The 22,395-nt window shown below is 25.0% G+C and overlaps 5 protein-coding genes and 1 non-coding gene across 10 annotated transcripts; 3 read left to right on the forward strand and 3 right to left on the reverse strand.

Moving 5' to 3' along the window:
* Nucleotides 1-1,787: 1,787 nt before the first annotated feature.
* On the forward strand, nucleotides 1,788-9,328 carry LOC552109 (cytosol aminopeptidase). 3 transcript variants are annotated; one of them, XM_026445295.1, is made up of 9 exons: nucleotides 1,788-1,810; nucleotides 1,949-2,012; nucleotides 2,404-2,519; nucleotides 7,436-7,599; nucleotides 7,758-7,932; nucleotides 8,010-8,331; nucleotides 8,413-8,681; nucleotides 8,766-8,944; nucleotides 9,015-9,328. In XM_026445295.1, the coding sequence occupies exons 1-9, from the start codon at nucleotides 1,803-1,805 to the stop codon at nucleotides 9,239-9,241; spliced, it is 1,524 nt and encodes a 507-aa protein (XP_026301080.1). In that variant the 5' UTR covers nucleotides 1,788-1,802; the 3' UTR covers nucleotides 9,242-9,328. The 3 variants fall into 3 exon arrangements, with proteins under 3 accessions (XP_026301080.1, XP_026301079.1, XP_016772258.2); XM_016916769.2 differs by lacking the exon at nucleotides 1,788-1,810 and having other exon boundaries at nucleotides 1,874-2,012; XM_026445294.1 differs by lacking the exons at nucleotides 1,788-1,810; nucleotides 7,436-7,599; nucleotides 7,758-7,932; ... (2 more) ...; nucleotides 8,766-8,944; nucleotides 9,015-9,328 and adding an exon at nucleotides 3,081-5,603 and having other exon boundaries at nucleotides 1,867-2,012.
* Nucleotides 9,329-9,500: 172 nt separating this feature from the next.
* On the reverse strand, nucleotides 9,501-13,641 carry LOC726666 (mediator of RNA polymerase II transcription subunit 28). The gene is made up of 4 exons (XM_001122387.5): nucleotides 13,482-13,641; nucleotides 13,028-13,382; nucleotides 12,794-12,966; nucleotides 9,501-10,915 (listed from the first exon to the last, which is right to left on the reverse strand). The coding sequence occupies exons 1-4, from the start codon at nucleotides 13,539-13,541 to the stop codon at nucleotides 10,697-10,699; spliced, it is 807 nt and encodes a 268-aa protein (XP_001122387.2). The 5' UTR covers nucleotides 13,542-13,641; the 3' UTR covers nucleotides 9,501-10,696.
* A 567-nt stretch (nucleotides 13,642-14,208) lies between these two features.
* LOC113219250 (protein app1-like) lies at nucleotides 14,209-16,020 on the reverse strand. The gene is made up of 4 exons (XM_026445297.1): nucleotides 15,702-16,020; nucleotides 15,163-15,531; nucleotides 14,887-15,102; nucleotides 14,209-14,781 (listed from the first exon to the last, which is right to left on the reverse strand). The coding sequence occupies exons 1-4, from the start codon at nucleotides 15,983-15,985 to the stop codon at nucleotides 14,280-14,282; spliced, it is 1,371 nt and encodes a 456-aa protein (XP_026301082.1). The 5' UTR covers nucleotides 15,986-16,020; the 3' UTR covers nucleotides 14,209-14,279.
* On the forward strand, nucleotides 15,652-16,017 carry LOC107965626. Its single transcript, XR_003306106.1, has 2 exons — nucleotides 15,652-15,738; nucleotides 15,856-16,017. It is a non-coding gene; the product is annotated as an uncharacterized LOC107965626 (transcript).
* A 795-nt stretch (nucleotides 16,021-16,815) lies between the features above and the next one.
* On the forward strand, nucleotides 16,816-22,029 carry LOC411720 (mitogen-activated protein kinase kinase kinase 7 interacting protein 1). 3 transcript variants are annotated; one of them, XM_006560685.3, is made up of 8 exons: nucleotides 16,816-16,943; nucleotides 17,014-17,093; nucleotides 17,153-17,390; nucleotides 17,478-17,610; nucleotides 17,694-17,934; nucleotides 18,007-18,263; nucleotides 19,435-19,867; nucleotides 21,777-22,029. In XM_006560685.3, the coding sequence occupies exons 1-8, from the start codon at nucleotides 16,912-16,914 to the stop codon at nucleotides 21,803-21,805; spliced, it is 1,443 nt and encodes a 480-aa protein (XP_006560748.1). In that variant the 5' UTR covers nucleotides 16,816-16,911; the 3' UTR covers nucleotides 21,806-22,029. The 3 variants fall into 3 exon arrangements, with proteins under 3 accessions (XP_006560748.1, XP_006560749.1, XP_016772255.1); XM_006560686.3 differs by having other exon boundaries at nucleotides 17,019-17,093; XM_016916766.2 differs by lacking the exon at nucleotides 21,777-22,029 and adding an exon at nucleotides 20,616-20,872 and having other exon boundaries at nucleotides 16,817-16,943.
* LOC409179 (4-hydroxybutyrate coenzyme A transferase) lies at nucleotides 19,886-22,367 on the reverse strand. The gene is made up of 6 exons (XM_392704.7): nucleotides 22,025-22,367; nucleotides 21,787-21,939; nucleotides 21,426-21,665; nucleotides 20,950-21,354; nucleotides 20,601-20,867; nucleotides 19,886-20,474 (listed from the first exon to the last, which is right to left on the reverse strand). Exons 1-6 carry the CDS (start codon nucleotides 22,197-22,199, stop codon nucleotides 20,284-20,286), a joined length of 1,431 nt encoding a protein of 476 aa, XP_392704.2. The 5' UTR covers nucleotides 22,200-22,367; the 3' UTR covers nucleotides 19,886-20,283.
* Nucleotides 22,368-22,395: the final 28 nt, after the last annotated feature.

The following is a 22,395-nucleotide window of genomic DNA, read 5'->3' on the forward strand; positions in this document are numbered from 1 at the left end:
TATAAATGTTTTAGTAATTAATTAGTAATTAATAGTCATAGAAATATTTAAATCACTACATGATTCAGAATATAAATCATCAAAAACATCACATAAATTATTTTGATTTTATCTTATAAATAACAAATTATTTAATCATAATTTTATTAGATACTTAGAATATCAATACATATATATATTTGGTGAATAAAATATTAATATTATTAGTATTATTAAATATTTAATAAAATATGATTATCATGATATTTACAATTAAAAATAAAATTCAATAATAAAAGTAAATCATTTATTTAAAATAAATATTTTAATTATTATAATATTTTAATTATAGAATAATTAAAAATGTATATAGAATATGTATATAGAATTATTTACTCAAAATGCCAATTTTCAATAAATCAACAAATCTAAAAATAATAACCATTAATATTTTTAATTTAAAAGATTTTCTTCTTTCAAATTCTGTCTATTACTACTTTTTTAATTCCTATCTAAGATATATTTAAGGTTGAAAAGAAAGTTCTTATGGTTTTTGTTATTTTGATTTTAAATGCTCTATTTTCGATTAAATTGATGTTAAATTGTATTGACTTTGTATATAATTTTAAAGTGCATTTTTCGTTCTATGAAAATATGATATTAATTTTATTTTCAAATTAGTTTTTCTAGATTTCTAGATTTTTCAAGGTATTGAAAAATATATATGGACATAATAATATAAAGCAAATTCAAACAATTTTCCTATTCCAGTTCCAGGACTTCAGAATTTTATTCAACGGGAATAATGAAACTTGTTTCTCTTTGACAAAAATGCATTGATTGCAATGGTCTTTATTTTGATCAATAAAGTTTTGTTTAAACTAAGATATGTGCATTTGAATTTAATAATTAAAAACCGCAAGAACTTTCTTTCTAACTTAATAATACGAATTATAGAACAAATTCTGAAATAAAAAATTGAAAAAGAAATTAATTCATCATAAATGAAAAGTTAGCGATTAATTCATTTTTTTTACGATATATTTTGTTATAGCAAATAAATTATATCGAAATTTCGATATTTATTGATTAAGTATCAATATTTTAATGTTATCATATAAAATATCAATATGAAATATCAATATTTGGATTGAAACATTTGAAAAGTAAACAAAAATTTCAATTAAGATTTATTTATTAAATTATAAATTGAAGTTTGCATTAGATAAAGCAAATGGAAATAGAGCGAAATCATTTTATCTTTGTTATATTACCAATGCACTTATTTCTATTTTGCTTTATCTAATGCGAATTTCAATTGTTTATAATTTAATAAATAAGACCCAACAGATATTTTTATATAGCAACTTTTGTGTTTATTTTAGGGTTGACTCTCCAAAGGTATGTCACAAATATATTAATATTTTACATATTTAAATATAAAATTATATATTTAAATATATAATTATACATATAAAATAAGATTAAATACATTCTTATACTAATTATATTATTAATCATTAAAAGATTATATTATTAATCATAAAAGATAAAAATTTTTATTATATATTTTATGTTAATTAAATTAATTAAATTAATTTTGTGCAGCAGAAAATGCAGTCTATCTATTGAAAATATATTTAGAAACAAAAGTTGATTTTTTATTTTCATCAGAAAAAATTTTACCGGAAACGAATTTTTCGGCGGGACAGCTAACGGAAATTGGTGTCGCCACACAAACACGTTACGTGAAGTATTAGAGTTGCAAATCTATAATATAAGTGACCAAGATATCTAGATATCGTATCTTTTGAGGGAAATATATGTATAGGTACGTTATGTGCACATACACTTACATGTTCATATTATATATATATATATACTATATATATATACATATATATAGTATACGTATATATATCACACCTAAGTGCTCTCTTGAACAAATTATGGCATTGTCTCTTATCAGGGGTAAGGGTCTGCAATACGGAAATTCGCAGTTACGTTTCTTATCCAACATCTCGGCCATGAAGGTAATTATAATGTACATTTATTTATATATAGCGAATAGTATTCATTGTTGTTTTTTAGATAAATTTTTATATTTTAATTTTACGCAAGAAATTGCCAAAATGGAAAAGTTTGGTTTCCAACATCGTAGAAAAGAAAATGGGAGAAACCCATTCTTTTTCATTGTGATATTTAAGTTATGAATAATTTTGATTGAATTTTGAAAAATCAAATATTATTCTTATTTTTTTACTTTTTTCTAAAAAAAAATTTTTCAAAAAAAAGCGATAAATATGCTTTATGAAATTATGATTCGATTTATATTATGTATGTAGATTTATATTATCTTATTATTATTATATTATCTTCTTTTTTATATTCGATATTTATTCTGGATATTTTAATTTCTAACAGAAAGGATTGGTGCTTGGTATATACGAAGCAGAAGATGAAAACAACATTTCATTGACTCCTACGGCAATTAACTATGACGAACTAGTTAAAGGAAAACTGCGACAAAATATTTTTTTGTAAGTCTGAAATTATATTAGTAATTTCTAACATATTTTGTATCATAATATTTTATATCATAATTATATCACATATCTATGTAAAATCTGTGTTAATATTATTTTTACTAAATATATTTTTTTTATATAATATGTGAAACCAGATCATAGGTGTGTATCCAAGTATAAATATTATACATAATATTGAAGCGTTTTTCTTCAAATCAAGCAAGTACTTATCAATTCAAAATAAACTAAATGTATATAATAAATTACATTGAATTAAAATAAGTATAAAATTGTAATATAAAGTATATAATTTTATATATTATTATTCTTGTATTTTTATCTTACATATTATATTATATTATGGATTAATATTAATGAATATTTAAATGTTTTATTCATAGTTCCAGCCTGAAACAATTTTCATAATGCTGCCTGAGCTTCACATATAATATTCAGAAATGCTTTTTCTTTATTATTTTAAAAATTTTACATAAAGTATTTTCTGTTAATAAAATTCAATTTGAATGAAATTTGTGTTCTTTGAGCTCACTGGCATTATTTTCATTGTTTCAGGAGAGACTAGACTGAGAGACGATATTGTACGCATGATATGAGGCAAAAATTCGCTGCACAGAAGGAGTTACCAGATACCTATTTTCTTATATAAAAAAATTTTAACAATATATTATTCATAAAGTAATTATTTCTATAGATTAATATTAATCAAGTAAAATCATGTCAGAAGAATTCAAATGGAACTTTGAAAAATATGAAATTTAAAAAAGCAGATTAAAATTACCAGATGTATTTTAAAATAATTAAATGTATTTTAAGAAATATTATTCAATTAAGAAGAAAGATGTCAGCTATCAATGATAGTAATTTGGGAAATGATACCACTGCTGGAAGTAGTGGAGGTATAGGTGAATATAGTGATAGAATGAATAAACAACATCACTCTGCAAATGTTCTTCATAGGATTAGTGGTACACTTGAAGATAAAAATAATGATTATTTATGTCCTATTTGTTTTGAGGTAATTGATGAAGCTCATATTACACGTTGTGGTCATACATTTTGTTATCGCTGTATAGTAAAGTCTTTAGAAGCCAATGGTCGTTGTCCAAAGTGTAGCTACACATTAACTCAACAAGATATTTTTCCAAACTTTTTGTTACATGAACTGATATCAAAATATAAAACTAGAATTAAAGGTCTTGCTGAATTGGGATCATCATATGCAGCTGATGGTAAACACAAATTAGGTAATACAGATTTATCTGTACCGCCTCATGATGGATTAAGAGATATTATAGCAGCAGAAAGTGCTAATCTAACATTGCCTGATGTAAATGTAATGTTAGAAGTATTAACACAAAGAAAACATTTACTAGAAGCAGAAACATGTGCAGCACAAAATAAATTGTTGCATGAATTTTTAAAACATCTATTACAACAAAAAGAAGAACAAAAAAACCAATTACAAAAGGAGATAGCATTAATTAAGAGAGATATGGATGAGGTTGAGAATATTTTAAGAGATGTTCAAAATAAATGTCCTAAAGTAGAAGACTTGAAAAAATCAAGTGAAAATGATACTGCACATGTATCAGCTATAAGAAAAGAAATGATTGGTCTTATAGACATAATAGATTCAAATATGGTAAAACCAAATGAAAAAGCAAATATTATTAGCAATGACACATTTATTAATCCTACAGGAAGTAAGAAGCAAAATGATTATGCAATAGGATCTACATTAGCAACACGTAGAAAAAGGATGCATGCTCATTTTGATGATTTTGTTCAATGTTATTTTGACTCTCGTGCTAAAGAACTACTCCTTGGTCATAAATCTCAGAGTCAAAGTGATTCATGGCAAGGCACTAGTTCAGGTCTTGATGTTTTTAGAGAAAATCTTGTCAAATTTTCGAGATATAAATCCTTACGCCCACTTGCAACTTTAAATTATTCATCGGATATTTTTAATAATTCCACTATTGTTTCAAGTATTGAATTTGATAAAGATAATGAATTCTTTGCAATAGCTGGAGTTACAAAACGTATAAAAGTATTTGACTATAGTGCTGTAATAAGAGATACTGTAGATATACATTATCCTTGTGTTGAAATGGTTTCAAGCTCTAAAATATCATGTGTTTCATGGAATTCCTTTCACAAAGGAATGCTAGCATCATCTGATTATGAAGGAACTGTAACAGTATGGGATGCTGCAACTTGTCAAAGAACTAAAACATTTCAAGAACATGAAAAGAGATGTTGGTCTGTTGACTTCAATGACGTAGATACTAAACTCATAGCATCAGGATCAGATGATGCTAGAGTTAAATTGTGGTCTTTAAACAATGATCATTCTGTAGCTTCATTAGAAGCAAAAGCTAATGTATGTTGTGTAAAATTTAATCCACGTAGTTCATGTCATTTGGCATTTGGATCTGCAGATCATTGTGTCCATTATTATGATTTGCGTAATATGAAAGAAGCACTTTGCATTTTTAAAGGTCACCGTAAAGCTGTTTCATATGTTAAATTTATAAATAAGGAAGAAATAGTATCTGCAAGTACCGATTCGCAATTAAAAATGTGGAATATTAATAATCCGCACTGTTTGCGATCGTTTGTTGGACATGTCAATGAAAAGAATTTTATAGGTCTTACTACTGATGGTGATTATGTAGCATGTGGATCAGAAAATAATGCACTTTATGTATATTATAAAGGACTTTCAAAACAGTTATTCTCGTATAAATTTGATGCCGTTCGAAGTATATTAGAAATACAAGAACGAAGAGAAGAAGATCTAAATGAATTTGTATCTGCAGTTTGTTGGAAACAAATGTCCAATGTTGTAGTAGCAGCAAATTCTCAAGGAACTATTAAGATATTAGAATTAGTTTAAAGTTAATTATGAATTCTATAATTCTTAGCAAATGTTGATATACATATATATTTTGAAATTTATTCAATTAAGTGCTTAGGCACAAATAACAACGAGAAGTGAAAATTTATTCTAAATGTTACAGTAATTTGTTGTAAGCAAAATTGAAAAAGAAAAAAATTTAGAATATATCAAAATCTAAATTATCATATTAGAGACTGATTTACTTGAGAAAGTAATATTCTGCATACCAAACAGCTCAAATTTCATTATGTTTTTATTAAATAATTCAGTACTGTTATTTATATCATTCTGATTTGTTTTTCAATTTAGATATATTTTTAATAATAGACTGAATTTTAATAATAAATAATTCTGAAAGTATATTAGTATATATTCATATAATATTTTTTAATTTAAAATGGCCTTTATAAAATTATATTAATTTAGCTATGTTTGAAATTAATGTATTTCTATAATAATTATTTTAGCACAATTCAGATATAATAAATCATTATTAGCATAATTAATAATTAGCATTTATTAGCGCAAAACTTTATTATTATTACTTATTATTATGTTATTATATTAATTATCTATATTTTTGTATTTTTTATTCTTAATTACATAATTAATTTTACATGATAATAGTATTTGTTCATAATTAAATCAAATAAGTTATTTAATAATACATAGATTTTTTAGCTCTATAAATATAAGATTTGTGAATGTTGAAAGAAACATAAAATTTTATAATTCCACACAGCTTGTAATGTAAAAAATATTTTTGTGACATATAACAATATATAAAAAAGTAAAATATTTTAAGTAATTAATTCATAATAATTGTGACATAACTTTAATTACATGTGATCCTTATAATAAATCTTGCCAAAGTAGCCTAATAGTTTAAATTTGAAAAGTAAATATGTATAAGTTGATATAAATAATATTGACATTATCAGTTCAATTCAATTTGTGCCAAGAACATTACAGAAATAATAAATGTGCTTAAATTGCATTAAGTTCCTATTATCAGAATTATAATCACTATCTTATATATTAGTGTCAGAGCTAAGGAAAGATAGAATTTATAATAAAAAAAAATAAATTGTTTTTTTTTTATTTTCAGAAATATACTATTATAATTAAATAATTATATATATTAATTATAATTAATGATAATTGTTTTGAAGAATATTAATAATATAGATATAATGATTTTATTTTATTGAAAAAATAAAAAATTTATTTTTGAAAATATTATTTCACTTAGCTCTGAATTATATAATAAGCAAATTTATAGCTCATTTTTAAATATCAATATGTCAATTTTTATAATAATTTCTTTACAATTTACATAATAATATTTAAGCAAATAACAACAAATATAAAACCCCATGACAAATTTATATACTTAACTTTGTGTGTGTATATATAGTGTATATATATATATATATATATATATATATTAACAAGAAGGCAAATTTTTTTTTAATAAGAACATAATGTTACATTTTATTGCATATATTCAAAGATAATTCTTTATTATTATAAATTCTTATCAAATAATATCAAAATATATTAAATATAATTATCGCGTTTACTGTTAATGTATTACATGAGTGCAAATCAATTATCTTCATATAAATCAGAGAATATAATTGTGAATTAATATGTAGTTCTTATGAAAATTGTGAAAATTAATTGTAATTTTAATCTAATTATTAGTTAGTACAATTATTAGAGATATTAATTAGAGTAATTTTAAAGAAATATATTCTAGGATATATGTAAAGAATAGTATATTTTTAGATTGTATTTTAAAATTGCAGATGCTATAGCATGTGCTGATACATGTCCAAGACGCCTAGAATTATTGTAAGAAATAAATTTATGAATTTGTCTCAATATGTCCTTCAAAAACTTTTTCTGATTTTATGTACATATCCCTTTTATGTTATCAATTTATATTTGTTCTATTGGATAATTAATTTTAAATAATATTTCAATACTTGTACTACTACAGAGCAGGTCCAAAAATTCCCAAAGGTCATGCTAGAGTATTTTGGGGTTTGGATGAAAAAGATTATGCAGGAATTGCAGTTGTTGGCCTCGGAAAAAAAAATCTTGGCATAAATCAGCTTGAAGAAATACATGAAGGAAAGGAGAATATACGTATAGCAGCTGCAGGTATATATTTATAAATAGATAAATATAAAAATAAAGTTAAATATATCTATTAGATTATAAACTAATTATAATATATTATAATATTAAAATTATAATATAATACATTATATTCTCTTTATATCATATTTTAATTAATTAATATAATAATATTGCACTAGCTGGTTGCCGTGCACTAGATGCAGTTGAAATAAAAGATATACAGTTAGAGGCTTTAGGAGATGCAGAAGCTGCAGCGGAAGGAGCTGCATTATCAATGTGGTTTTATCAAGGATTGAAAAATAAAGAGAAACAGAAAATACTTCCAAAAGTTTCATTGTATGGTCAAGAAGGAGAGTGAGTTTTTATACTTTCGCATATTCTTTTATATATTTATTTATATTTCTTAGCTTAATAAAAATTATTTTTTCAAGGGAACAGTGGCGAATTGGAAACATTAAGGCTCAAGCTCAAAATTGGGCACGTCATTTGGCAGATACTCCAGCCAATTTAATGACACCTACAATATTTTCTACAGAAGTGCATACAATTCTTACTAAATTAGGAATTACTGTACAAATTCACAATGAAGAATGGGCAGAACAAAAAAAAATGGGTTCTTTTCTTAGTGTATCTCATGGTAGTTGTGAACCACCAAAATTTATTGAAATTCACTATAAAAATGCTGATAATTCCCAACCAGTTGTTTTTATTGGAAAAGGTGTCACCTTCGATGCTGGTGGCATTAGTCTTAAGGTAAAATAAATTTATATTTAATATAAATTATATATAATTTATATATATAAATAATTATATAATATAAATACATAATTTTAGCCTTCAGCTGACATGGATGAAATGCGTGCAGATATGAGTGGTGCTGCATGTGTAGTAGCTGCTATTCGAGCTGCTGCAGAACTTAAACTAAAATTGAATATTGTTGGTTTGATACCTCTAACTGAAAATTTACCATCTGGAACTGCAACTAAGCCAGGAGATATTGTAATTGCAATGAATGGAAAGAGTATCATTGTAGATAACACAGATGCAGAAGGTAGACTTATTCTTGCAGATGCCCTTTGTTATGCTCAAGAATTTAATCCAAGGTAATGAATATATAAATTAAAAAATATATAATAATAAATACGATAATATTCATTAAATATTCATTAAATATCTTTTGTATATAGTTTTATCTTGGACATTGCAACACTAACGGGTGCTATGAGAATTGCCTTAGGTGGAGCAGCAACTGGAGTTTTCACAAATAATAGTACATTGTTTGAAAAATTAAAAAATGCAGGCACTCTTTCTGGTGATAGAGTATGGAGATTTCCACTTTGGCAACATTTTACGGATGAAATGACAAGTATGAAAAAAAATATTATTTTTAATGTTGAAAAATAATAATATTTTAAACAATATAATATTATTTGCAGAAAAAGTTAAATCAGCTGATGTGAGAAATGTTGCAAAAATTAAAGGTGGAGGTTCATGCACTGCAGCTGCATTTTTACGCGAATTCGTATCGAATAATACTCCATGGTTACATTTAGATATTGCAGGAGTAATGGGTCCTGGACCTGATAAGTTACCATATATACCAGCAGGAATGACAGGTCGTCCGACTCGTACGCTGATCCAGTTTTTACAGGCATTGTGTTAAAATTGACAACTACTTTAAGTTGTATGGTGCAAGTTTATCTATTTTTATATATACGTATACATATGTGTATATACACATGTATATATATGTATATATAATTTCATTTTCTATATAAATATATATATATATATATATATATATATATATATATATATAAATATATATATATATATATATGTTTACCTCCCGTCTTATATTCAGTCATTTATACAAATTAACTAGAATTAATACAACGAATTAAGTAAATCGAAATATATAAGAAAATTAATTAACACACAATCATTATATTTGTGTACAGAATTATATATTTGCAGTACAGCAATACTTAGTACAAATATGATGAACTTTTTGTACAGCTTACTTTATTCACATTATATAAACTATTATATTTAGTGAAGCAATTGGATAGTAACAATCAATAATCATAAAAAAATAGAGATTCAATATTATCAAAAAAGTTTAAATGTATAATATCGTATAATAGAATAGAATATAATATACTTAATTTGTACAAAGTATAGCTTAATATAATGAAAAATATATATTTATGGGAGGTATATTAATTTTAGACAATTTATACTTTATTTGCATTTAAAATACATTTAATAATTTAATCAATATCGTGTAAAATATTACACGCAACTTGTAAAAGTGTTAATAATTATTTGAACTTAATATAATAAAATACAATATGATATATTGTAAAAAAAGTCGTACTTCTAATTTTATATACATGAATTAATTTGTCTTAGTACTGTAATCATTGCGATCTTTTATGTACAGTTTCTGCTGCTTATCCCCTTGAACATTTTAAAATGATATATCAATTATTTTATTTTATGAATATATTATATATTTTTTATGTAGTTTTCAGAATTATTTATAATATAAAAAGCAAATAATATAAAATACCAAAGTGAAAAATCAAAAAAAATAATATAGAATTTTTCTACGAGGAAAATAATATATATTCATTATTTATATTAATATATGATTTAATAAAACTGGTATTATTTATTATTTTTAATTAAAATCCCAATTTCTAAAAAAGATTAATTAATCTTTATCATAAATATTTTAATATACATATTCATATAAGTGTACAAAATCATGCACTTAATATTAAATTAATGAAGCACTTCATTTTTTTACTAAAGAAAGTAAAACTTATATATTCATAAGAATAATCTGCAATCACAATAATTTTAGATGTAGGAACAATATTTTACAATAATAAATTAATTTGTGTAATATTCATGTACAAGATGGTGGAGGCTGCTGCTGTGGAGAGGGAAGGGGCGCTGCCGCAGCAGCTGCAACTGCGGCAGCAGCAGCATACGACGACGGGTCCGAAGTATCGAGAAGTGGTGGTGGCGGAGGTAAACTTCCTCCTCCGCCTCGTCCTCTTCCTCGGCCTTTTCCTCGACCCCGACCCCGGCCCCTCCCCCTTCCGCGTCAACTCCGCCTTTCGGGCATTCCTATATTGCTCGTTGTCTTTTCTAGGAAAGCGAGCGGACCCTGAAGTGTACTACTTCCTACACCTGCAACAGGGAATCCTGCTCGAGTACCTGTTACTCCTACTGCTCCTTGTGTCATAAACATTCCTTGTTGTCCTACTGCAACTCCAACTCCTTGAAGACCTGATGTAGGAGGTGCTCCAGATCCTTGCTGCACCTGCAATTTTACATATATTTTTTCATGATAACCTTATTATTATTAATGCAATTCTTTTTTTTTTTTTTAATAAACTTTTATTATAAAGAATGATGCTGAATGAAAATTAAGCAATTAAAAAAGTTAAAAATAGCAGTGATATTACTAAAAGATAAAAATTTTAGAAATGCTGTGTATATACATGCAAGATATTTAAGTAAATAGATTTATAAGAAAAATAAAGAGTTTAATTCTTACAAACCAATAGGATATATTAGGAACAGTAATTAGATAGGCAAGGGAAATGAAAGAAAGTACATTTTTTGCCATGAATAAAGATTTATTCTGCAAACATCATTTGCATGTAAAAATATAAATAAAATGGCATCATTTTTTTGCAATGATTCATTTTTATGAATGCTGCAATATTTTAAATTAATGTAATTTTAAATATTATATAAAAAAAATATATATCAACATTTTTAATTGTTAGAAATAATAAAAAAAATAAAATTAATTTCTTAATATGTAGCTTAATATATATATATATATATATATATATATATATATATATACACACACATATATATATACATATTTTTTTAATTTTTTTTTTTTTGATAGCTCTTAACATTGATGCATACATGCATACATGTTTACATGCAAAAGATATTCATTGTATTGTAAACAAGAAAATTTATGAATATTAAAAGATATGTAAAATTTATAATAATTTTTAATATGATGAAATATAAATAAATGTTCTATGTTATATAAAAAAAAATGAAAAAATATTAAAATATATAAATGAATATGTACACACATATTTATGAATACATATTATAATTTTTCAAAATTATAATGTGACAATTGAAATAACACTACCTGCTCCTAATATATTTATAGGTAGTAGGGATTATCAGGTTTACTATTAATGTTAAGCAAATATGATATGCTTATTTTTTTTTTTTATTGTTACTGTTATCAGATTTATTATATCAGTTTTTGGCTAAATATTTGTACATTTTAATAGCAATTATTTTGGCACCATTTTACATATTTGTAAGTATGTATATTTAATACTTTCCTTTTCCATAAATGAAATTAAATTTATTTTTATACTTTTATATCGCAGCTACTAATAAAAGCACTTCAAATTTTTAGTTCTTACAGATTACATTTCTGTTGATAAGAATTATAAGGCACTGTTATATGCAATACTGGTATACATTGCTTTTGTGCAATAGGACTGAATGGTTTTATATCTTAAGTAGTAATTACTTAAAAAAAAAAAAGAGCAAAAATATTTAATTTTAAAAATTTTGATAAGTATTTCAATCATTACATAACAGTTTAATCTATTTGTATTTTATACATTCACACTCACATGCATACACACAGAAACATTCAATCATACAACATCAATATTCATTCAATGTTTTAAATTGTAACAAATAATATAAAAATCTAATAATAATAAATATATCATTTTGAAATAAGAATATTACAGTGAGTATAAATAAGCTTGTGATATATGCATAACTGCAATACTTTTTATAATCAAGTTTAGTAATTTATATTAATAATGTTTCAATTTATAACTAAAATGAGTCAGAGAGAGAGAGAGAGAGAGAGAGAGAGAGAGAGAGAGAGAGAGAGAGAGAGAGAGAGAGAGAGAGAGAGAGATTTTAAAGAATGATGATTCAAGATTTAACTTCTAACTATAACTGCTACAGCAAAAGTAATTTTTTATAAATGTACAATTTTCGCTGTCGCCCATATTTTTTTTAAAATATTAAATTATATATATTATTTCAAAAAAATGTTTTCAACACTAATTTTAACAGCTGCCTGAATAGAAGAGTTTCAGCTTTGCTCGTAACGGTATTACTTAAATACCTGTTGCTGATGAAGTTGTTGTTGCATTTGATGTTGCTGAAGATGTTGCAATTGTTGTTGTTGTTGTTGAAGTTGTTGATGTTGTAATATTTGCTGTTGTTGTTGCATTGTTGTATTTCCACCTCCATTGGCACTTTGTTGGTTTTGTCCACTTTGAGTACCATTTGGTAAACCTAAAGTATATTAAAATTATTTATTATGCTATCAAAATAGATATTTTTTTACAATTCTTACCATTAGGTGCTGGACCTTGAGCTGGAGATTTTGCCCAACCTTGTAAATCTGCTAATAAATTCTGCCACACTGTAATTTTATCATAATGTCTTTTTATGAGATCCTCTTTACGTGCTAATTCTACTCGAAGATCATTGATATCTTCTTTTACTACTAATTCTGGTTTCAATGCAGATAATAAAAATCTTTTTTGCAAAAAGAAAGCTTCCATTTGTCTTGCCAGATCTATAAATCTCAATGTAACTTGTTCGACTTCACTACGTGCTTCTTCTTTATCCACAGTCAAACCACCAGACACTCCAATTCCATTGTTTCCTAACCCTTCGTCTTTCGTTATTAATATACTCAAACATTGCTGTAAATTGCATTTTATATAAAAAAAAAAATAAATTTCATCAAAATATGGTTTTAAAAAATTATTATGATAAAAATTAAAATATTTTTAATATTATACCTGAAATGCTTCCTCAAATTCATCGATAAGATTACCGTTACCATTAGTGGGTGTCGCCATTATACTCGTGATACTTATACATGTATATAATTTATTGACAATTATAGTCAATTTTTTTTAGAGTTTGTCTATTATATAAATATTTGAAATAGAATTAAAAAATTCACAATTAATATATACACATATGTCATATGAATAGAATGATAATAAAAGTTCATAATTAAATAAAATATACACAATTATTAATAAATATGTTCAATATAAATTTTGCTAATTTTTTATTGTGAATTATAATTATAAGACTATAACATATTAAATTTGTGGATTATGAATTTGTCGCATTTACATCTACAACGTTAATCAAGTATGTAATATTTCATATGATAATTTATAAATCTCAATCATTAATATTTTCGTATTATATTTTATTGGTTATTGATGATTGATTATATTTATCAATGTATCAATTGCTTATGATTGAAAAATATATTGATTGATAAATATATTCATATAAATTTTATTTAAAAATATAAAAAAATATATTAATATAAATTATATTACTTGTATTTATAGATGTAATTTTTATTTTTTTGCTAATAGAATATTTTATGTTTAATTGTTTTAATTAAATATAAATTTTGTTAATTATATATTATTTGGTAAAATTAAAAAATTATTGCATATTATTTACATCTATACATTATGTAAGACATAAGTATTTTACAGCAAATTAAAATAAAAAAATATATATAGTAAACTTTAGAAATGTATTTCTAAATGTAATGAATTTTTGATTACTCAAAATTTTATTAAATCTGAAAATTCCATTAAATCTGGTTCATCTTCTGGAGGTGGTTTATACCATGGATCTTCTAATTCCCACAAATCAGGAGGTAAATGTTCTCTACCTGGTGGTGGTCCACATGGTTCACAAGGTGGATAAGTTTCAATATCAAAAAATCTTTCTAATTGTTCAGGATCAAAGGGTTCATATTGATAAGTTTCTGGTATTTTAGGAGGTGGAGGAATATGAGCTTTTATTCTTATGCCTTCTCGTTCTTCCCAAGCTATATCTTCTTCTAAAGGTACTGGTAAAGGTACCTCTATTGGTACTTCTTCTGGTTGTTCTGCAGCTGCTTGTAATCTTTCAAGTCTTTCAAATTCTTCTTCTATTCTTTTAGCTGCTTCTCTTGCTTGTATCTCAGCTTTAACTTTTCTCATATGTTCACGAGCGGCAATAATATCTGGATGATCCATACCATATTCAGGTTGTAAAAATTCTTCATGTAATTCAGGAACTCTATATAAGTATCATTATTATTATGTAAATATAATGATTATAAAAATTTTATTTTATTTTAATATATAAATATAATGTATATATATTTAATATATGAAATATTACCGAACATATCGTCTTGGAGCAACAATTTCAGGAGCAGCAATAGATGGAGGAGGAGTGACATCAAATAATTCAGGAGGAGTGATATCTTCAAGAGCGAAAGCACTAGCACCAACATTTGCAGCCGCAATAACAAAATCTCTCCTAGCTTGTTGCAAATCTGCTAATTTACTTTGAACTGCTGCAGATTCTGCAGCATCTTGCTCATTAAGAGTTTCACTGTCAAAAGTGAAATATGCTTTGTTATTATTGCAGAAAAAAAAATTTTTATAAAATCACCTGATCACTTGAATTGAACGACTAGCTGCTTCTGATATTTGTGTTTCTTCTACAGGTGGTTGTGCTACACTAATAATGGTAGTACGTTCTTCACTTACTGCTCCAGGAGGTATTACAATATTATTTATTACTCCATCACCAACTGGTTCAGCTTGAATTACATCAGCATTCATCATTTTAGCTAAATCAGTGGTTTTTTTAGGTATAGGTTTCTTTGGAGTAACAGGTCTTCTGGGAGGAGAAGGTACACGTGGCACACTAGGTCCAGCAACTGGACTTGGAGGTCGTGGAGTTACAGCCGGAGGTCGTGGAGTTACAGCCGGAGGTGCGCGTGGAGGACGTCTTGGTGGTACTCTTTCCCTACCAAATCTAATTTAAAATAAATTTGTACAATAATTAAATTATTTAATTCACTTTTTTATATATTATTTAACATTTTAATATAATAATATAACACAAATAATAAAAATTAGAAAAAATTAATTTATTATTTATTTAAAAATTATCGAATCGTTTATTATAATTAAATTTATGGCAACCTGGGATCACCTCCTATTGGTGCAGGTGTTCTCCTAGGTAATTGAACTTCTTGCTTACGTTCATATTCTTGTTTAAATTTTTCAGCTTGTTTTAGTCTAGCTAACATTGCTTTAGTCATTCCTGGTCTAGTGAAGTCCAATTTTTTTGGTTCAGGCCTAACATGCCGTTTGCGTACTTTTAATGGTTCTGGTGGTGGAAGTCTTGCAGCTCTTTCTTGCAGCTCTCTGGCAGTTTTGGCTTGACGAAGTTGTTCAGTTCTCGTTAGACCTGGACGTCGACTCATTTTGTCCTTTGTAAATTAATGAAGGAGGAAAATAGAAAAAAATAAGAATAATAATATCATATATAGGTCATTATATAATATATATAATATATATATTTTGTAATAATATTTTATAATAATTTTAAATTTATATATTATATATTAATACATAAAAAAGATTCATTAGATTATGCAAATAATACAAATATATAATAACCTGTTTAATAACTTATTTCTTTCTGTTGATGAATGTTATTTTGGTTGATGTATTAAAAAAAATTGTTAAGTTTTCATATTGTAAGTATTTTGTGGAATTGATGATCGCGGTTCGTTAATGCGATCAAAATTGTTACATACTCAATTAATTTAAGTGTTTAATAATTACTAAAATTTTAAATGTTAATAAATCGAAATGTCATATAATTTGGCAGGTAGAATAAAAATTCATAATAAGAACTGCTTTTGTTTTTAATATTATACATATACACATACATTAAATATCTATATATCTATATATATAAATATGAAAAATAAATATTTTACATATATATATTATTAAAAAAATGAAAATTATATGAAATACAATGAAAAATTACGTCTATCATCTAAATGAAAAAATAAGATTTCTCGAAATATAGATAAAATTAGATATCAAGTATAATAATAATTCTTTATATTTTTTAAATTCTTTTTTTCTCTATATAAATATATATTTTTGTTTTATATTTTGTATATTATGTAAACATATTACTATATTATACACACACACATGTGTGTGTGTGTGTGTGTGTGTATATATATATATATATATATATATATATATATATAAATGGAAATAGATCAATAAATATAGATGATAAAAATTGTAAATAAAATACAGCTATTTAAATATTGATATAATTTAAATAACTTCGATTATTACGAAATTTTCGATATCTTTAATCAACATGAATCGATATACAATCGATATGTTAGAAACGTAAGTTCACATATATTTCAATTGAAATTCTTGTTAAAGTTATTTCTTCTTCTTTAACAATGCCAACTAGGGCAGAACGCCCTAATTTGATACCTTTTCAGGATACTCAATATAGTTGGACGGATGATTTGCCAGTATGTAAACAATCAGGTATGTAAAAATTTTGATATATAACCTATCAATGATTAATGTTTTAAATATCTCATCAGGAGTAGGATTTTCTACGAATCAAATTTATCGTGAGGATGGATATCGACAAGAGGAACATCCATTTGAAGATCGTAGCTTTCATTGTCGCTATGATGATTCGACATTTCTTTATGGAGTATTTGATGGTCATGAAGGTACAAAAGTTGCAAATTTTGCTATGCAGCGAATGGCTGCAGAAATTTTACTTGGGCAATTAAATGGTAAATCAACAGATGAAGAAGTTAAAGATGTTCTTAGGTAATAATATGGTAAAAAATAAAAATTATAAATTAATTTTTGTATATTATTATAAAAAAAGTAAAATTATATAATTTATTATTTTAGACAAGCATTTATAGCTGTAGAAAGAGGATATTTTGATTCAATTGGAGATCTTTTGGCTGAACGAACTAGTTTGCAATTTGATATACCTGATGGATTAAATTCCTATGAAACATATCAAAAATTTCCTCATTTGGTTAGATAAATATATTATGTTATATTATATAATATGAATTTTATTAATATTAAAAATTAACCATATTATAAGTTTTTATATAGGTTGATAAATTAAATGCATTGAATTGTGAGTTATCAGCAGGAACTAGTGCAGTTGTAGCTCTTATATATCGCGGAAGATTATATGTTGCAAATATTGGTGATAGTAGAGCTTTATTATGCAAAACAGATACCAATCAAGTGTTAAGAGTTGTACAACTGAGTGTAGATCATGATTTAAGAAATGAAGATGAACTATTAAGATTATCTCATTTGCAATTAGATATTGATTCCATAAGACAAGGTAGAGTTTTAAAATCATTTAATTAATTAATATTATTCTTATTAAAATATTTTACAATAATATATATTTAAGGATCTCGTCTTGGAAATCAAGAAACTACACGCTGTCTTGGAAATTATCTTGTCAAAGGAGGATATAAAGAATTCGAAGAATTAGCATCTGCTACAACAGAACCTATTATTGCTGAACCAGAAATTCATGGTGGAATAGAACTTGATGAATCTTGTAAATTTTTATTGCTTATGTCTCGTGGCTTATATAAGTCATTAGAAGAAGTGACTGGAATTGATCAAGTTAATATAAAATTAATTAACTTTGCAGTTCAAGAGGTATGTGAAATAATTATATATAGAATATCTCATTTGAAGTTTTACATATAATTATTTGCCAAACCATATATTGTTTCAAATAATTTAAAAGAAAATATTGTATGATAACTATAAATCATCTTTAAGATGTGCTTTCAAAATTTTGAAAAGATGATTTTTGTTTGTTTATATGAAATTATATATTTTTATATAGATTTATAATCATTTAGATAATATAATCATAAATTTATAATTCATTCCAAAATAAATTCATTAGTCTATAACATTGATTTCATTTAGAATAATTCAAGATTATTTAATATTATTAAAACTGATTTTTGTTTTTTTTTTTATCTGTGCCTAAAAAGTGTTCCTTATCTGCTGTATTCAAATCTTATCTAATTGATTAACTAGATTTCTAGAAAACATTCTATTTGATATCAAATTATGATTTACAATATAATAATGCTTCCATACATAATAATTAGTCAAGTTCATAAAACATTGAACAATATATTTCTATCTAATAAATTATTAATGAGAAATCCTTTTCATTAAAATCATGAATTTAATATTTATAAATTTTTTTTATGAGACTTTAAAAAATATATAAAAGATATAATTTTGCGAAAAAAAACTATTCTAATATAGTGGAAATATGTAGAATAGAATTATGAATGTCTATTTATAAATTACTAAAATAATATTTAAAAATATCGAACTTTTATTTAAAAAATAAATCAATGCATTTATTTTGAATACAAATAAGAAATAAGAAACAATTTTTGATTATACAAAAAAAGTAAGTTTTGAATAGCATTATAAATTATTTTGAAAGACCAAAGTATTATAATTTAATGAATTCAATGATTTAGAATTTTAGAGGCTAAAATAAATAGAAAAGTTGATATTAAAAAAAGCAATTAAATTATAAATAATTAAAATTTATGAGAAAATCAATTTAGATGAAGCAATAATAGGAAATAGAATGAGAATTCTATCTCTATCATATTATTGTTTCGTTTTGACTCCAGTTCACTTCATCTAATGCAAACTTAAAGTGTTTATAAAAAGCTTAATAAATAAGCTTTAAATTTTTTTGTAAAGTTTTTATTTTAGCTTCTAAAAATGCTTCACAAATATATTAATATTCTATGTAATATAATAATATATTCTCTAAAATAAATTTCAGTTTCAAGCACAATCTACTTTAACAGGAGTTGCTCAAGCTGTTGTAGATAAAGTTGTAAGAATTCATCATGATATTAATATGAGTAACTTACAAAGTACAGTAACTACTGGTAAACGAGATGATATAACTCTTCTTGTACGAAATTTTAATTTTCCGCTCCCTCATGCATTAAAAAGTCCAACTAATCAATCAGTCAGATTTAATCCAATTGTTGAATCTGTTCCAATTATAACAATGCCAGAAAATGACTATTCAAGTACAGGAATTACAGAAGAAAATTCCGATTTATCGACAACTGAAACTTCATCAACATCAGATATATATCCGGATACAAGATCAACAAACAAAAACACTAGGATTAAGTCTTATGTTAATTTTTCTGAATATTATGAAAATGTTGAAAAAAGACGACAAGAAGGAACATTACCAAAAGGTATAAATTTTTAAAAAATATTATGATATTAAGTATATTTATAATAAACATAATAAATATATAGAAATTACATGTATATAGATAATAATTTGCTTTGCATACATGTCTTTTAAATAAAAGTTAGAAATATAATTATTTATTCAAATTGTATATAATAAATCGTAAAAATGAATTTCATGATAACAATTATGTTATACATAACATTATTAAATCTTTGACTTTTTACATTTTTATGTAGAAAAAATATATATAATTCATTTTTATGTAGAAAAACATATAATTTATATATTAAATATATATAATAAAAAAATTTTGACATCAAAACATTTTGAAATGAAGAACTATTTTCCACATATAATGAGATTAAATATTACAATATTACAAATTTTATGAAATATATTACTTGTATATTTAAATTACAAATATTTTGTTGGATTAGATTTAAGTCTTTCAAATGCAGCTTTTTCAAGACATTCTCTATGATCAGGATGAGCAATTTGAATTAATGCATTTGCTCTTTGACGTAATGTTTTACCAAAAAGATTAGCTATTCCATGTTCAGTAACTATATAGTGCGCATGTGCTCTCGTTACCACAATTCCACCACCTATTAAAAAGACTTCAATTGTATTTATGTACATAATATATTTTTATATTAAAAAATTCATTTTGTTTTAAAGAAATTTTTTTTTTATAAATATAATTATAAATAATATAAAATTTTATTTCATACCAAGTTTAATTATAGGCTGAATTTTACTTTCTCCTTTACTCGTTACTGAAGGGAATGCGATTATAGCTTTTCCTCGACCATCTTGAGCCATTGCTGCACCTTGGATAAAATCAAGCTGACCACCAAATCCAGAATACAATTTACAGCCTAAACTGTCTGAACATATTTGACCAGTAATATCCATTTCTATACAAGAATTAATAGCTGTCATTTTCGGTTGTTGCGATATTATTCGAGGATCATTAACATAATTAATTGCACGCATTTCTACACAAGTGAATAAATATGTTGTTATTTATTGAATTAAATATTTATAAAAAAATTTTGAAGAATTTCATGAATTACGCACCTACAAATGGATTATTATGTAAAAAATCGTATACTCTTTTAGTACCAATTGCTAAAGAACTGACCATACGTCCTCTGTGCTTTATTTTCATTTTATTTGAAACATTCCCTCGTTCTGCTAAATCTACCATTGTATCACCAAGTATTTCTGTATGAACTCCCAAATCCTTATGATTACCAAGAGAACAGAGGACAGCATCAGGTATGTTACCAATTCCAATTTGTAAAGTTGCTCCATCATCTACTAATCTTTGTGCAATGATTTTGCCAATTTCTTGTTCAATTTCATTTGGTGGAGTACTAGCTACACATGGTAAAGGACAATCATATTTAACAGCCCAATCAATATGACTCGAATGAATAACAGTATCTCCAAATGATCTTGGCATGTGTTCATTTACTTGAGCTAAATAAAAAAAAATGTTTATTATTCTTTAAATTTATTATTATTTCATTTATTATCAAATGTTTACTGACCGATGATAACTTTAGCTGTACTAATCGCAGCACGTGTACAATCTACGCTTACACCTAAAGAACAGAAACCACGAGCATCTGGCACACTGACGTGAATTAATGCAACATCTGGAAAAATTCTTCTCTCATAAAAAAGTTTTGGTACTTCATGAAGAAATATTGGAATATAATCTGCTCTTCCTTCATTAACAGCTTCTCTAAGATTAGCACCAATGTAAAAGCTTACAGATCTAAAATGTTCTAAAAAACAATTATGATTTTATAATCATAATATAATATATAATGATAATTTACGTTTAATATTTTGAATTAAAATTTAATAATATTTTTACAGAAATAATATTTTTACAGAATACTGTACTCTCAAACTCAGGACTTGAAAATGGTGCATCTCCTTCAAGACCCATATGAATTAATCGTACTCCACGTAGATTATTACAAACACCATGCTCAGTCATAGCTCGTATTAATTCATTAGGTGTTGCTGCACCTCCTTGTATAAAAACTAAATGCTCTGGAAAACCACGCACACAGTCATAAAACAATCATAGAATATATTTTAAATAAAATGAAATAAAAAAAAAATCATTATTAAATACCTGAATTAATAATTTTTATTGCATCTTCTACACAAACCCATTTTGGACATCGTTTTAAAGGCTGTAAAGGTTCTCGGATACTTATATACCTTAAACCGCACATGTTAAAAGGTTTTGTTGGTAAAATTTTACCAAATGTTAACTCCAAATTTCGACGAAAATTGAGACCGAACATTTTGATAAAAGAAAATATGACACGTCACAAAATATATAAAAAATTGAAATTTGCTAAAATTTGTTGATTCAGTAAAGCATATACAGCAATTACATCGAAATTTGGATGACACATAATCTAAAAAATTTTCTTTAATCTTAAACGTCAATTTACGTCAAATCACATTAGACCCGTTGCCATCTCCACGCTTAGTATT

This window comes from Apis mellifera, linkage group LG15 (assembly GCF_003254395.2).
Source record: "Apis mellifera strain DH4 linkage group LG15, Amel_HAv3.1, whole genome shotgun sequence".
NCBI lineage: Eukaryota > Metazoa > Arthropoda > Insecta > Hymenoptera > Apidae > Apis > Apis mellifera.

Coding starts and splice junctions, on each gene's coding strand:
- LOC552109 (XM_026445294.1), top strand. CDS start 3,310: ATGTATTTTAAAATAATTAAATGTATTTTAAGAAATATTATTCAATTA.
- LOC726666 (XM_001122387.5), bottom strand. CDS start 13,541: ATGGCGACACCCACTAATGGTAACGGTAATCTTATCGATGAATTTGAG. Junction 13,383..13,481: donor AATTTGAGGAAGCATTTCAG/GTATAATATTAA, acceptor TGCAATTTACAG/CAATGTTTGAGTATATTAAT. Junction 12,967..13,027: donor TCAAGGTCCAGCACCTAATG/GTAAGAATTGTA, acceptor AATATACTTTAG/GTTTACCAAATGGTACTCAA.
- LOC411720 (XM_006560685.3), top strand. CDS start 16,912: ATGAATCGATATACAATCGATATGTTAGAAAC. Junction 17,094..17,152: donor GCCAGTATGTAAACAATCAG/GTATGTAAAAAT, acceptor ATATCTCATCAG/GAGTAGGATTTTCTACGAAT. Junction 17,935..18,006: donor TATTGATTCCATAAGACAAG/GTAGAGTTTTAA, acceptor TATATATTTAAG/GATCTCGTCTTGGAAATCAA.
- LOC409179 (XM_392704.7), bottom strand. CDS start 22,199: ATGTTCGGTCTCAATTTTCGTCGAAATTTGGAGTTAACATTTGGTAAA. Junction 21,666..21,786: donor TTCAAGTCCTGAGTTTGAGA/GTACAGTATTCT, acceptor ATTGTTTTTTAG/AACATTTTAGATCTGTAAGC. Junction 20,475..20,600: donor TCAGCCTATAATTAAACTTG/GTATGAAATAAA, acceptor TCTTTTTAATAG/GTGGTGGAATTGTGGTAACG.
- LOC113219250 (XM_026445297.1), bottom strand. CDS start 15,985: ATGAGTCGACGTCCAGGTCTAACGAGAACTGAACAACTTCGTCAAGCC. Junction 15,532..15,701: donor CCAATAGGAGGTGATCCCAG/GTTGCCATAAAT, acceptor ATTTTAAATTAG/ATTTGGTAGGGAAAGAGTAC. Junction 15,103..15,162: donor CGTTCAATTCAAGTGATCAG/GTGATTTTATAA, acceptor CACTTTTGACAG/TGAAACTCTTAATGAGCAAG.